This window comes from Equus przewalskii, chromosome 9 (assembly GCF_037783145.1).
Source record: "Equus przewalskii isolate Varuska chromosome 9, EquPr2, whole genome shotgun sequence".
Lineage (NCBI taxonomy): Eukaryota > Metazoa > Chordata > Mammalia > Perissodactyla > Equidae > Equus > Equus przewalskii.
The window spans coordinates 19,383,966-19,398,966 of record NC_091839.1 but is presented as its reverse complement, the minus strand read 5'-3'; the positions used below and the strand labels follow the sequence as shown (position 1 = coordinate 19,398,966).

Sequence of the window (15,001 nt, the reverse complement as noted above, 5' to 3'; positions counted from 1 at the left end):
GGATTCAATATTTTCCTAAGCAAAAATCTTTTCTATGTTCTGATTTTAATAACCTATTATGGTGCAAACATTTTCATTTTAGTTTCATGGTTCTTTTTCTTTTTTATCACCTGCACATTATGTTCCTCCTTGAAGTTCACATTTGAGAGACTGTTGTCTTGATTCTTGTAACGAATATGCACAACCATTGCTTTACTGTGGGGCTGGAAGTGCGGTTGGTTTTGAATGCCCGTGTTCCCCCCGGGGAGCCCTGTGCGTTGGCCTTTCCCCAAGGCTGTGGTAAAGGGGAGACAGGGAGCCCTGCTTTCTCAGGCCTGGGTCAGAGAGCTCAGCAGGGCCCTGTCTTTCGGGTGACCCCTTAGAGACTTCACTGTTTCTCTCTGACTTAAACAGGGAATCCTTTGGTTCCTCCTCAGAAGAATTGTTCTTTGGCTCATAACTTGGCCATTTTCTCCCTGGCTTAGTTTGCCTATCTTGATTTCACCAGAATGTGAGCTCCAGGAGCTCTGTAAGGGCAGGGATTTGTGTCTGTTTTGTCTTCTGCTGTATCACCAGCACCTCGGTGAGTGTCTAGTGTACTTAGTAGGTGCTCAATAAAATTATGTTCAGTGAAAAAAAAAGAAAATCCAGCAAAATATGGTTTTTTTTGTTTTTGTCTTTTTTGGTAGGAAGATTGGCCCTGACCTAAGATCTGTGCCAATCTTCCTCTACTTTGAATGTAGGACGCCACCACAGCATGGCTGATGAGTGGAGTAGGTCCGTGCCCGAGATCTGAACCCATGAACCCCAGGCTACTGAAGCAGAGCAAACTCGACCACTACCCCACCGGGCCGGCCCTCAGCAACATATGTTAACTGAACAATCAAGGGAGTGGCTAATGGGGGTTTACTATATAATTTCTTGGAACTTTTTCTATACGCTTAAAAAAATCTTCGTAATAATATGTTAGGGAAAATGAATGAAGCTGCAGTGTTGTGAATTTAAGATTTGTGCGTTTTACTATACGTAAGTTGCATCTAATTTTTTTTTAAGTCCGAAGTATACAATTAAGTGGAAAAAAAATAAATAAGTTGCTGATCAATAAGTAAAGTTTGCCTTTATTTGCTTTAAAAAACGGGCAGGCTGGTATTGCGGTGTCAAGCTAAGCTAGAAAACCAAAAAGATGGAGTAGAGGTGCTCAGGAAGGCTTGTGGCCCCATGAGCAGAGAGTTTGTTTAAAATGCAGATTCTTGGGCTGCCTCTCAGGCCTTTGGAATCAGAATCTCAGAGGGGGTTCCCGGGAATCTGCATTTTCACTAGGTTTTCTGATGCTTGTTAATGTTAGAGAATCTTAATGAGGGACGAGGGGGTCAAGCAAGAGAGAGAGAGAGACATTGCGAGTTACTGCTATGTTTTTTCGATGGTGATGGGTCGGTGGGCGATTTTTATGTGTGTTTCACTATTTTCCAAATAAAGCACTGAAGAGTGGGGGCTCCGGCACTCCGGCAGGCCCACTTAAGATGGGGTGGAGGCCTCTCGTCTGGCCTTCTGTCCCTTCCCCTGGACCCTTCGCAAACACCCCGCCCCGCCCTGTGTTGCCCAAGAAAACCCTTGTGGTTAATGAGTCTCAGAAAAGCGAAGTGAAAGTTGTAAGTAAAAGTGAGAGCAGCTAAAGGATGGGGGGCGGGGGCGGGGGGAGCAGGGACCCCCCCCCCCCCCAGCGTCACTGAAATTGGGAGTGAGGCGCCCAGGGACGCAGGATAAGGCTTCTGGCCGCCCTACAAATGTACACCGCACATCCCTCCAAAAATACCACCGTCTTCCCCCCCCCACGGGTCGCCCACCGGAGAGACTTCCTGTCCTGGTCACCTCCGAACCTGGCGGTGGGCGGTGGACCGGGCGGAGTCTCCGGGGGAAGAAAAGAGAACCGCGGGCCGCGGGGGCCACACCCCGGTCCCCAGAGATGTCTCGGCTGCCGCTGCTGCTGCTGCTGCTGCTGACCGTCCAGCCCGCCGGGGCCACCCTGATCCGGTACTGGGGACCCCCCCCACCACCCCAAACCTGGGACAGGCTCTCCCCCTCTTGCCCTTCAGGTCTGGGGCTCCCAAACCTGGCACCCCAAGATCCATGACTCCTATTTCTTGGGTTCCCAGATCTCCAAACGCAGCTCTCCCCTTGACATCTCCTGAGACCCCATCCCTTTTAGTCCAAGATCTTCCACCCCTGAGACCCTTGCTTGGGGACCCCTCCTCCTCTGCTCCAGCGCGAATTCCAGTCTGATCTCTGATGATCTGGTATTGGGGTCACCAGACACACGACCCCCTCCCACCCCCAGCAGGTCTTGGAGACCCAAGTCTGTGACATTTAAACTGAAATTCCGCCAGATTCGCATCTTCCAAACTGTTTAGGTCTCAAGAAGTCCAGTTCTGGGGACCCCGGTGACCTTTCAACCCGCTCCGCTCCCACCTCTGGTGCCTCCCTCATTGTCTCTCCCCTCCCCCCCCCCACCCCACCTCCGGCCCTTCTCTCCACCACCCGCGGAACTCTTGAGGGGGAAGGAGGGTCCTCCTCCAGGAACCCTTTTCCCCACTTCACATTCTCAAGCCTCTCCAAGACTGAGTCAAGGAGGGGACACAGCTGTGAGTGAGGGCCCGGGGCTCCAAGGAGTGGCTGCAGGCAGGTGCAAAAATATGACCGCACTTGATGTTTGCTAACCCGCTTTCTGAACCTAATAGATCATGGCCATTTCCCAAGTCAATGCAAAGAGCAGTGATTCTCTGAGTGTTGCCTGGGAGCTTAGAAATGCAAATTCTTGGGTGCTACTGGGACCTACTCAATCAGAAACTGAGAGTTCTGAACTTTAACTAGCCCTCTGGGTCAGGGGTTGGCAAACACGCAGCTCCAGGGCCAAATGCAGCCTGCCACCTGTTTTTGCAAATAAATTTTAATGGGACTCAGCCATGGAAATTCGTTGACATGTTGTCTACGGCTGGTTTGGTGCTACATTGACAGAATTGTGTCAGAGACGGATGGCCTGCAAAGCCTTTACAGAAAATGTTGCCTATCACCCCTGCTCCAGATGGAGCGGAAGCTTCACGCTAAGGTTTGGCAACCACCGGCATAGAGAGACACTTCCTCCTTCTTAGTGGTTTAATGGATTCCATTCTATGCACGTTCTACAGCAGACCAGAACCAGACCCAGTGTTGGCCACTGGTTGGTCTCCGGTTTTCAAAATCAGACACGTCCTCATAAACACATCTTTGCGCCCTTGTCCAAGGATCTGTAGATAAAATTCCTAGAACTGAAACTTAGTTGGGTTGAAAGATGTGTACAATTTCAAGCGCCAGGATACCATTACCTAAGCACCTTCTAGAAACTTTCTATCAATCTACACCCTCCAGCCAAGAGTGAGCATTTGTCTTTCTTTGCTAATCTACAAGTCAAAAAAAGGTTTTCGTTCTTGTCATTCATATTTCTTTGGTGACTACTGGGGTTGAACATCTTTCTATGTATTTGGAAGCGGTTTGTACTTCTTTTGAAAATTCCTTGTGTGTGTCCCTGGCCCATTTTCCTACTAAATGTCAAGAACTGTGAAGTCAGCTTGCCGCAGTTTCATGGCTGCTGGTAAAAGACACAAGACTCCCAGATCAGAGACAGAGGACGGTTTATTACTCCCAGCAAGAGGAGTAGCCAGACCATCAGCATTTGTGCTAGTTTTCTGAATCACCGTTCCCACAGGGTGAAATAAAGAGGGCAGTGAGGTGCACCACAGGAGAAGAACCCTAAGCTTAGGGAACCTGAATCTTTTATAATGGATCATATGCCTGCCCGCCATTTGCTCCAGAGAGAGACACTGTCTCTCTTTCAATGCTGTTCACTAAACAAAATCCTTGAAAAGACAGTCTGGACAAAAGCAGTCAGTGTCTCTGCAGAAATACAAGAGACTCCTGGAGAAGTGTCTCCCAACACTGGGTTATTTATCTTATTCTTATTTATTTTCAGAAGCTCTTTGCATCTTAGAGATATTAACTCTTTGAGACATACAACTTGTAATTATTTTCCCCAGATTCCTTTTTCTTTTGGCTTTATTTGCAGCTTTGTGTGTTGGAGGGAGGGGGTGCAGAAGTTTGTCATTTTAGAGTCAACCTCATCGATATTCCCTCCATGATACGTGATCTTGGTATCATGCTTAGAAAAGCCTTTCTCTTCCTAGAGTTGACCACTTTCCTTCCTTCCAGTGCTCTTATCATTTTAAATTGCACATTAAGTCTTTGATGTATCTGGAAGGTACTTTAGTGGAAGCAATGAAATTGGGATTTGGCATTGACATCCTTTCCCCCAGCGGTGGGGGAAATGGTCTCTGACATCATGAGTTGAGGCACGAAAGGGTCTTTGCCAAGGCTAGTTTTATGTTAGGGTTTTTGGGAAACTCTGTGAATGTCCGTTCCCTGGGAATGGCTTATTTTACGTTATTTGAAATGTCACTTGTTGAAAGGTTTGGGGGAAGGTCTGTTCGGGATGGTTTAGTCTGTAGAGTCTTTGGGGGAAATCTGTCATCATGGTTTGGTAGGGTCTCCGGGAACGGCTATTATTGTAGAGCCAAGGAGACGTTTACACTGTCATTAAGTCTTATTTGGGAAAGTGTTATAGAGGGTGTCCTCCTCTCCCACAGGATCCCTCTTCGCCGAGTCTACACTGGACGCGGGGTCCTGAACCCACTGAGGGGATGGGGGAAGCCAGCAAAACCCCCCAGGATGGGGGCTCCATCCCCCGGGGACAAGCCCATCTTCGTGCCTCTCTCTGACTACATGAACGTGAGTCACAGCCCCACACGGCCCCGCCCTCCTGCCCTCAAGTCAGGCTCATCCTTCACGCTCCTCCTGTTTTGCCATCAGGCCCAGTATTACGGGGAAATTGGGCTGGGAACGCCCCCACAGAACTTCTCTGTCGTCTTTGACACTGGCTCCTCCAATCTCTGGGTCCCGTCCGTGAGATGCCATTTCTTCAGTCTGCCCTGCTGTGAGCTTTCATGGGGCAGGATAAGGCTGAGTGGGGGTGAAAGGAGGTGGGGCTGGAGAAGGTGGCTTCCCAGGGGTTTTGGGGACCCTTTTCTCTTCTAACACACCCACACAGGTGAGAAGGTCAGAGGGGCAGGAGGCATTGGGGAGACTCCCTTCCCTCAGTGACACCTCCTTGACCTTCTGACCTAGGGTTCCACCATCGCTTCAACCCCAAAGCCTCCAGCTCCTTCAAACCCAATGGGACCAAGTTTGCCATTCAATATGGAACCGGGCGGCTAAATGGCATCCTGAGTGAGGACAAGCTGACTGTGCGTGACCTTTGACTCCAGGGAGGCTTGAGGCTGGGAGAAGCCTAACGTCTAAGACATCTAGCTTAGAGAGGGGCTTGAGGAGGCGGGGCTTCCCTGGCAAAAGGGGTGGAGCTTCCCAACGAGGGGTGGGGCGTCCTTGTAAGGGGGCGGGGCTTCCTGAGTAAAAGGGGTGGAGCTTCCCAACGAGGGGCTGGGCTTCCCAAGTAAAAGGGATGGGGCTACTGGGGTAGAGGGGCGGAGCTTCCTAGGTAGAAGGGGTGGGGCCTCCCAATGAGGGGCGGGGCTTCCTTGTAAAAGGGGTGGAGCTTCCCATGGAGGGGCGTGGTTTTCTGGGTAGAGGGGCAGGCCTTCTTAAGTGAAGAGGAAAGCTTCCTAGGCAGCTGGTGTTGTTCCCAGAGGTCCCCAGACCTGGGATTCATGCCTTATTTTGGGAGATCCCAGGGATATGTAGGAACTGTCCTCCCAGAAGTAACTTCCCCCATTTGAATCTACCCCTAGATTGGGGGAATCACGGGTGCATCAGTGGTTTTTGGGGAGGCCCTGTCAGAGCCCAGCCTGATCTTCACTATTGCCCACTTCGATGGGATATTGGGCCTTGGTTTTCCCATTTTGGCTGTGGAAGGAGTTCGGCCCCCACTGGATACATTGGTGGACCAGGGGCTGCTGGATAAGCCCGTCTTCTCCTTCTACCTCAACAGGTAACAGGGGAGGGACCTAGCCCCAAGCAGGATGTTCTGCCTTCCTTTGGGAAGCCCCTTAAGCAATAAAGGAAGTCCCACTCTCCATTCAGGAAGCCACTGAGCCATTCTCCACTTGGGAAGTCATCCACAACACAGGAAGTTGCACCCTCCATTCAGGAAGTAACTGAGCCATTCTCCACTTAGGAAGTCATCCACCCAATACAGGAAGCCCCACCCCCATTCAGGAAGTCACTGAGCTATTCTCCACTTAGGAAGTCATCCACCCAATACAGGAAGCCCCACCCCCCATTCAGGAAGTCACTGAGCTATTCTCCACTTAGGAAGTCATCCATCCAATACAGGAAGCCCCACCCCCATTCAGGAAGTCACTGAGCTATTTTCCACTTAGGAAGTCATCCACCCAACACTGGAAGTCCCACCCCCATTCAGGAAGTCACTGAGCTATTCTCCACTTAGGAAGTCATCCACCCAACACTGGAAGTCCCACCCCCATTCAGGAAGTCACTGAGCTATTCTCCACTTAGGAAGTCATCCACCCAACACTGGAAGTCCCACCCTCCATTCAGGAAGTCACTGAGCCCTTCTCCACTTAGGAAGTCATCCACAATACAGGAAGTTGCATCCTCCATTCAGGAAGTCACTATCCCAATATAAGAAACACCTGACCCCTATTCAGAAGTCCTACTCACTAAACAACACCTTAAGACCTACTAAAGAAACCCACCATCATTTTAAATGCTCCATGTTTCAAACTCAAACCAGGAAATCTATACCCTACCCAATCAAATACTGAACTTAGGAAGCCCCCCTTCACCATAAAGAAAGCCCAAATTCCATTTGAGAATACACGCCAGAAGCCAGGAAGCCCCACCCACCTTTCAGGAAGCCCAGCCTAACCCTCAGAAAGTCCCACCCACCATCCAGGAAGTCTCCACCTCCCCTTGGGGAGGCCCATCCCCCACATGCAGAAAATCCTACGCCTCTTTCAGTTACCCCGATGTCCACCTTACTCAGGAAGTCCCATCCACCTGCTAGCAGACCCTGCCCTCCCACACCTCCAGGAAGTCCCCTCCCACCCCCTCTTCCTATCACTTGCAACCAGCTCAGCAATGTAACCCTTTGAACTGGGAGACATGCAACTCAGAAAGTCTCCCCATCCACCCAGGAAGCCACCCCACCCCTACACAATCCCACCTTCCAGAGCCAATTCAGAAACCCCAATGCTCCACTTAAATTTCCCCCCCAATGTTTTACCTTCCACAGCCAAACCAAGTCCCGTGCCCACTTCAGGAAGCCCCCAAAACCCTAAAATCCTAACCTCCACCAAGAAATGCCCCATTTCTCTCCACTTCTTGCCTTGCTTCCAGTCCCAGCATCTAGGCCTGCATCCCACTACCCGACCTAGAACCCAGAAACCACCCCATTGGCAGGATGTCCCTTCCCTGGCCACTCCCGGGGCTGACAGGGGAAACGCCGTGACACTGACAGCCCCCTGCCTCCGCAGGGACCCTGAGGCGGCTGATGGAGGAGAGCTGGTTCTGGGCGGCTCAGACCCATCCCACTACATCCCACCCCTCACCTTCGTGCCAGTCACGATCCCTGCCTACTGGCAGATCCACATGGAGCGGTGAGGGACCTGGCCTCCTGTGTACTGGGGAGGAGGGGCTGGGGGCTGGACTCCTGCATCTGAGGGAGGAGGGGCTGGGGGCTGGACTCCTGGGTCTGAAGGAGGAGGAGGCTGGGGGCCTGGACTCCTGGGTCTGGGGGAAGAGGGGCTGGGGCCTGGACCTCTGGGTCGGAGGGAGGAGGGGTTGGGGGCATGGCCTCCAGGGACTGAGGGAGGAGGGGCTGGGGCCTGGACTCCTGGGTCTGAGGGAGGAGGGGCTGGGGGCTGGACTCCTGGGTCTGAGGGAGGAGGGGCTGGGGGATGGACTCCCGGGTCTGAGGGAGGAAGGGCTGGGGCTGGACTCCCGGGTCTGAGGGAGGAGGGGCTGGGGCCTGGACTCCCGGGTCTGAGGGAGGAGGGGCTGGGGCCTGGACTCCCGGGTCTGAGGGAGGAGGGGCTGGGGGCTGGACTCCCGGGTCTGAGGGAGGAGGGGCTGGGGCTGGACCCCTGGGTCTGAGGGAGGAGGGGCTGGGGCCTGGACTCCCGGGTCTGAGGGAGGAGGGGCTGGGGCTGGACCCCTGGGTCAGAGGGAGGAGGGGCTGGGGGCCTGGACTCCCGGGTCTGAGGGAGGAGGGGCTGGGGCCTGGACTCCTGCATCTGAGGGAGGAGGGCTGGGGGCTGGACTCCTGGGTCTGAGGGAGGAGGGGCTGGGGGCTGGACTCCCGGGTCTGAGGGAGGAGGGGCTGGAGGCCTGGACTCCAGGGTCTGAGGCAGGGGGAGGCGGGGGCCGGACTCTGGGATGCTGGCTCCAACGAGTGCCCCTTTCTGCCTCACAGTGTGAAGGTGGGCACAGGGCTGACTCTTTGTGCCCAGGGCTGTGCTGCCATTCTGGACACAGGCACATCTCTAATCACGGGACCCACTGAGGAGATCCGAGCCTTGCATGCAGCCATTGGGGGAATCCCTCTGCTAGCGGGGGAGGTGAGGACATGGCGTCCGGTGGATGTCGGCTGGGGAGGCTGACGGGGGCTTAATGACAGACATTGCCCAGGATGCTGGGGCCCGAGGGAGGGAATCAGGTGGGAATCAGGTGGGTGGGAGGTATTCTAGGGCAGGATGCCCTGAACCTTGCGAGTTACAGGCTGGGGGGGGGGGGGAGTGGGAGGAGGAAGGACACCTCCCAGGGGTCTCCTCTGAGTGACTCAGTGGATGGGAGGAGATAATGCGGGTTTATTCAGGGTTGGATGGGAGCAGGAGCCTGCGGGCCTGGGGACACCTGGGGGTGGTGTGAAAGAAGCTCAGGAATCATAGTCAGGGGCCACCAGCCCTTAGACTCCATCAGAGCCAGGAAGGTGGGGGGCCCTCCCTGGGAGAGAGAGGAGGTCCTGGGAGCAGCCTCAGGGAACATTGACACCCAGGGAAAGGCGACAGGGCAGGAGCAGCGAGGCATGGGAGGAGAGCTAGGCCCACAGAAGCCGCACGGAGTGGGGCACGGTGCACCCCGAGAGCTGCCCACCCACTTCCACCTCAGGAGGCCCTGCAGTTTCCGGGCAGGAGCGGGTCCTTCCAGGTCCGAATTTCTGTGACTCTATCACTGTGCTCTTTGGCGCTTCTGGGATAGGGGAGAAAACTCAGTTCGTGAGGCTCCGAGTCAAATGCCGAGAATACAGGCTTGTAATGAGCAAGGGAAGCAGGTAGATCAGAGTGGTCAAGGGAGTGGGGCTGCCCGGGCTGGAAGGAAACAGCAATGTGAACTATGCTAGCCCAGACTGTCAAAATATAACTACCCACACTTTTCACTTGTGGAGTCACAATACACACGAAGCCTTTGATTGTATGCAGTGTCAATTTGTTGGTAAGTTAATCAATATTTTTTCATTCCTGTTCAGTTGTCTATTTGTCCTTCTCAATCTTATCAATCTTTGACATCACTTATAAAGGGCAAGGATCCACAAGTAAACAGCTAAGAATTGCTTCGTTGGACAATAGTGGGTCAATCTACCGCACTTTACTATGCTAGGGGAGAGAAGACACCTGAAAAAATAACCCCGTCTTGGGGAGCGTGGTGAAGGCGATTGCAGACATTGCTGTTAAATAGAACGTGATACCAGGGAAACCATTTATCTGTGTTTGGCAATATACTCAACCACCACCAGGAGGGACCCAGAAGTTGAACTAGGACCCTCTTGATCTGCAGCCAAACGCTCTACCCCTGAGCTACACCCCCTACCCTGCTGGGAGTGCCCCTCCTGACATTCCGTCACCTGTGTTGCCATGCCCCAGATTCCATGGGCCCCGGCTGGTGCCCAGGGGCCACCAGTTTTGGATCTACAATTAGACAGAGGAGAAGGATTTGACTGAATAAGAGACTAGAGGAAGTGGCAACAATTATATAGGGGTGAGGGAGAAGCCGGTAAGGCTAGAGGAGGCGGCAGAGCCTCACCACGCGAGCCCCTGAACAGCCAGCTGCCCAATGTGGACACTACCCGACGGCACTGGGGGGCCACGGAAGGAACGGAGCAGAGCAGGAAGCTCTCATCTCCGCTTGTCCCTCTTCTCCCGCAGTACCTCCTCCAGTGCTCCACAATCCCAAGGCTCCCTCCAGTGTCCCTCCTCCTTGGGGGGACCTGGTTTACCCTCACGGCCCAGGACTACGTCATCCAGGTAGGTGGCCGTCTCAATGACGTCAGAGTGATGCAATTCGATGAGGCTTGAGAGGGTGGAACTGGGAGTGCGTTTCCAGTGCCCGGGGGTAGTGGGCGGGGCGAAGCTTTGGCTCCCGGGGAAGGGGCGGGCCCGGTGGCCGTGTTGTCACCCCGTGGCCCGCGTTGTCGCCCTGCAGATTGTTCGGGGTGGCGTCCGCCTCTGCTTGTCCGGCTTTGCGGCCCTGGACATGCCTCCACCCACAGGGCCCCTCTGGATCCTCGGTGACGTCTTCTTGGGCAGCTTCGTGGCCGTCTTCGACCGTGGGGACATGAATGGCGGGGCCCGAGTGGGGCTGGCGCGCGCTCGTCCTCGCGGGGCGTGACGTCGAAGGGGGTGGACCCGCGCAGGCGTAGCTCTCCGGTGGACGCCCCAGTTATGCGCATGCGCAAAGGGTCGTAGCAGAGGCACCGCTACTCAGTAAAATACTCCACTATTTCCATTGAACCCACCTGGATCGCCTCTTTTTTTTTTTAAGCTCGTGAGTTTTGTTTGAAGAGTAAAATTAGTGTCTCGCTCTCTGGAGCTGAGGAAGAAAGGGAGGATAAAGGTGGCGCTCCTTTTTTCCAGGGCTCACACCGATACCGGGGTCTTATACTACGAATCCCATGAGGCCTCGCGCCTACACTGCCTTTCATCCAAGGCGCCCCACACCCGGAGCAACACGGACGTTGTAGTCCAACCTGTGTTCACGCCCTGCCGGGGGCGGGTGCAGCCACAACATGCGTAGGAGGCGACAGGTCGCGACGGCAGCGACAGGTGGCAGTGGGGGGGGGGGGGGAGGGTGAAATCGTAAAGGGTTTCCCAACCCTTGTTCTAAGCGGAGGGGATACCATTTCCGCAGACTTCATCTCCCGTTCCTTTTCCCTCCCCTTGGGATCCCGGGACCCCTGGGTCCGCCATAAAGGCGGAGCTTGAAGCCCCCGGGTTGGGGGGAGCTGTGCTGCCCCTCCTCCGGCGATGATGTCACTCCCCCCTCCGCAGCCTCTTGCCGCCCAGAGCTGCCGGGTCTGGGTCACCCCTCCCCCCATCGCCAGCCCCGGATTCCCCCATCCCCGCCCCGCCTCGACTTGGGGTGAGTACGGGAGAGGGGGAGAAGGCTCAGGGTCTGGGGGCGGTAAGACAGCCCAAATCGTAGTTTTAAAGGTGGGGGACTCGGGAGACGGGGCCTCAAAGATTACAGCGGAGAGATCCCCTTCAATAAGGAGCTTTAGCGGCCAAAGTACTTGGAGGGTCTCGGGGCACCAAGAATCGTAGGCAGAGAGTCCCCATATTTTCAGCTTTAGTGTCCGGGAGACCCTCTTTCCTGGAAATGGTACGGATAGGAATGGGGGCGGAGGGACGGAAGGGGTCCTAGAAATCAGAAAGGGGAAGACCCTTCCCCAATTCCAGGGCCTTAGGGAATGGGGCAGGGAGAGTTAGGAGGGGGTGCCGAGGATGACGGCGGTGAGAGTTTGGAGCTTTCGGGAATTTTTGTGCCTTGAGGACCAGGAAAGGATAGATCGGGAAGGAGGAGGGGTGGGGAAAGGGTCTGCAGACGTGGACAGACATTGGCTTCCCCCCTCCTGGTGTCTGTCGCCAGAAGCCGAGTCCACTTCCCCCGGTCCGTTTGCAGGGTTGGGTGTCCCGTAACCTGAGCCCTCCTCATGCCTCCAGAAGCCCTCCGATGGGTGGGGAATCCAGGCTCCCCAATCCCCCATCTACCCTGGTAGGGCCGGGGTGGGCCATTAGGGAGTGACGGCATCCACATTTCCCAGGGCCTGATGGAGTCTGGACCATCCTGTTACTCCTCGCCCGCTGCCTCCTCCCTCCTCTAATCCCGAGGTTCATCCCATATTCCCCCCTATTCCAAGCGCCCCCCCCCCCCAGCCTGCACCCTCTCCCCCACCTTCTGACCTCTGCAAAAATGCTGATTTGGTCACTTGATCCCGTGCCTGGCTGCTGTCAACAGCGCAAGAGAAAAGTAGAGGGGGGAGGGGGTATAAGGGAGGAGGGCGGACTTAGGTCCTTACCCTGGCCCCCACTCCCAGCCCCACTGCCTGCCCAACTCCTGCTCCAGCCCCCACCCCCACCCCCACCCTGGACTTGCCCAGAAGCCTCACTCAACCCAAGCCCAGACCCTCACCTTAGGATCCGCTGCTTCTGCCTGGGGATACACCAGAATCCTGGGCGGAGAAGAGTAGGAAGCCCCAGTGTCTTTGCTCTGCTCTCCTGGGTCCTAGGGGGGCTTGAGGACTGCCCGAGGATACGAGGACTCTGGATCGGCGGGGGCAGCGGGGGAGCCCAGGGTCCGGGGGGCGAGGGAAACTACCTGCCTGGTCCGCAGGACAGGCCCAACTTCTGCAACTCTCTGCAGTGACGCAGCCTCGAGTCCTGGCCAGGATGGGGGTTAGAGGGGGTCATGGGGGTGAGGGAGCCTGAGAAAGGGACAGAGATCCAGAGAGAGGGACAGAGACTGAAGGACAGCGGGGGGACAGAGTCCCAAAGAAGTGGGAACAGACTCAGAAAGAGGGGGACAGAGACTCAGAAGGGGGTGAAAGAGACATGCGGGGAGGAAGAGACCTGGGGAGGGGATAGAGAGAAAGAGAAAAGGCAGAGACAGAGGAAGGAAAGAGAAAGACGAGGGGAAAAGACAGGTAGGAAGGTCGTCAGGATAAGAGGGAACAGACTCAGATGGATAGGTAGAGACCCAGAGAGTGGGGGGAAGGAGGGGAGTGGAGGACAGAGACACAAGGAGGAGGAACAGAGACCTAGAGGGGACAGAAATCTACGGAGAGGGTACAGAGGCCCAGAAAGAGGGGGACAGAGACCCAGGGAGAGGGGGACAGAGCCCCAGAGAGATGAGGGACAGAGAGACCCAGGGAGAGGGGGACAGAGACCCACAGAGAAGGGGGGACAGAGACCCAGAGAGAGGGGGACAGAGACCCAGAGAGAGGGGGACAGAGACCCAGAGAGAGGAGGACGGAGACCCAGAGAGAGGGGGACAGGGACCCAGGGAGAGGGGGACAGAGACCCAGAGAGATGAGGGACAGAGAGACCCAGGGAGAGGGGGACAGAGACCCAGGGAGAGGGGAGCAGAGACCCAGAGAGAGTAGGACAGAGAGACCCAGGGAGAGGGGGACAGAGACCCACAGAGAAGGGGGCACAGAGACCCAGAGAGAGGGGGACAGGGACCCAGAGAGGGGAGGACAGAGACCCAGAGAGATGAGGGACAGAGAGACCCAGGGAGAGGGGGACAGAGACCCACAGAGAAGGGGGGACAGAGACTCAGAGAGAGGGGGACAGAGACCCAGGGAGAGGGGGACAGAGACCCAGGGAGAGGGGAACAGAGACCCAGAGAGGGGGGGACAGAGACCCAGAGAGAGGAGGACAGATACCCAGAGAGAGGGAGACAGAGACCCAGGGAGAGGGGGACAGAGACCCAGGGAGAGGGGAGCAGAGACCCAGAGAGAGTAGGACAGAGACCCAGAGAGAGGGGGACAGGGACCCAGAGAGGGAAGGGGACAGAGACCCAGGGAGAGAGGCAAACCCCTGAGAAAAAAGTCAGAGACCAGGAGAAGGATACTGGGGGTGGGGGAACTGAGCCACGGTCGGGGGAGAGGAGACTGAGGCTTAAAGAGAAGAGGGGCAAAGACTCAGAAGGGGACAGATTCAGAGAACAATGGGACAGAGCCCCAGAGGGAGCCCGGAGACTTAGAAAAGAGGGACCAGATTCTCCGAAGGATGAGGGCAGAGACGGGGGAACAAATACTCAGAGAAAGGGGAGACAAAGGAACACCAAGAGACACAGAGACGGGAGCGGGGGTGGGTGGGAGGGATACGAACCAGCCGCCGCACCTGCAGAGGGAGGCGGCGGGCCAGGGTCGGTGCCGAGCGGCCGCCCGCAGCCCCTGACCCGCCCCCTCCGCTCCCACAGGCACCGCCTCCTCCCGCCGCAGCCCCCGCCGCAGCCGCTGGCCCCGCCCCAGCCCCTGCGCCTGCGCCCTGCCGCCGGTGTCAAGGCCGGCCCAGGGGGCGGGGCCGGACCCCCTCCGGGGTGGTCCGCCTAGCTCTGGCCCCGCCCCTCTATTAGCTCCGCCCCAACCCTCCATCTGTCCCCTCCCACCAGAATTCTCTGACACCTAGCCCCGCCCCCATTTCCCATTGGCCCCGCCTACTGTCTCAGCCTACACTGTGACTCCAGGCGCTTTGGCGTCTCCCCTCCGCCTGTGTTCCGGTTCCCTCCATCCCTTGGTCCTCCTGTCTGTAGTCCGCTGTTTCCCTCACCAGTTGGAAGTTCTCGCCCCGCCCTCCAAGACCCCGCTGACACTTAGGGCTCTCTCCCAGGTCCTCTGGCCCCAAAGACTCCCAGGCTGGTAGCGTTGTACTCTTTACAGGTCTCACCTTTCTCTTAGCGGCCCCGTCTCCCATTCCTCTACCCTCTCTTAGCCCTGGCCCGCCCCCGCCTGGCCTGGTTACTTTCAAGCCCCTTAAAGCCCCGTCTCGCCTTCCCACAGCCCATTCAAAACATTTTCTACCATTCGTAGACCCCACCCCCCATCCTCAGTCCGGCCCCTTTCAACCTGACACTCCCCGTCTAAGCTGACCGAGCTTGCAGCCCCGCCACGCCCCTTTACCTCGCCCCCTCCCTCAGTCCTATCCAGACGCTGTCAGGTTTCCAGGCCTCGCTCATCTCCGCC

The 15,001-nt window shown here is 56.2% G+C and overlaps 1 protein-coding gene across 1 annotated transcript; it reads left to right on the top strand.

Moving 5' to 3' along the window:
* Positions 1-1,608: 1,608 nt before the first annotated feature.
* NAPSA (napsin A aspartic peptidase) lies at positions 1,609-10,769 on the top strand. The gene is made up of 9 exons (XM_070633223.1): positions 1,609-2,010; positions 4,653-4,794; positions 4,876-4,999; positions 5,191-5,309; positions 5,811-6,010; positions 7,518-7,640; positions 8,456-8,600; positions 10,185-10,283; positions 10,462-10,769. Exons 1-9 carry the CDS (start codon positions 1,943-1,945, stop codon positions 10,645-10,647), a joined length of 1,206 nt encoding a protein of 401 aa, XP_070489324.1. The 5' UTR covers positions 1,609-1,942; the 3' UTR covers positions 10,648-10,769.
* The last annotated feature ends 4,232 nt before the right edge of the window (positions 10,770-15,001 follow it).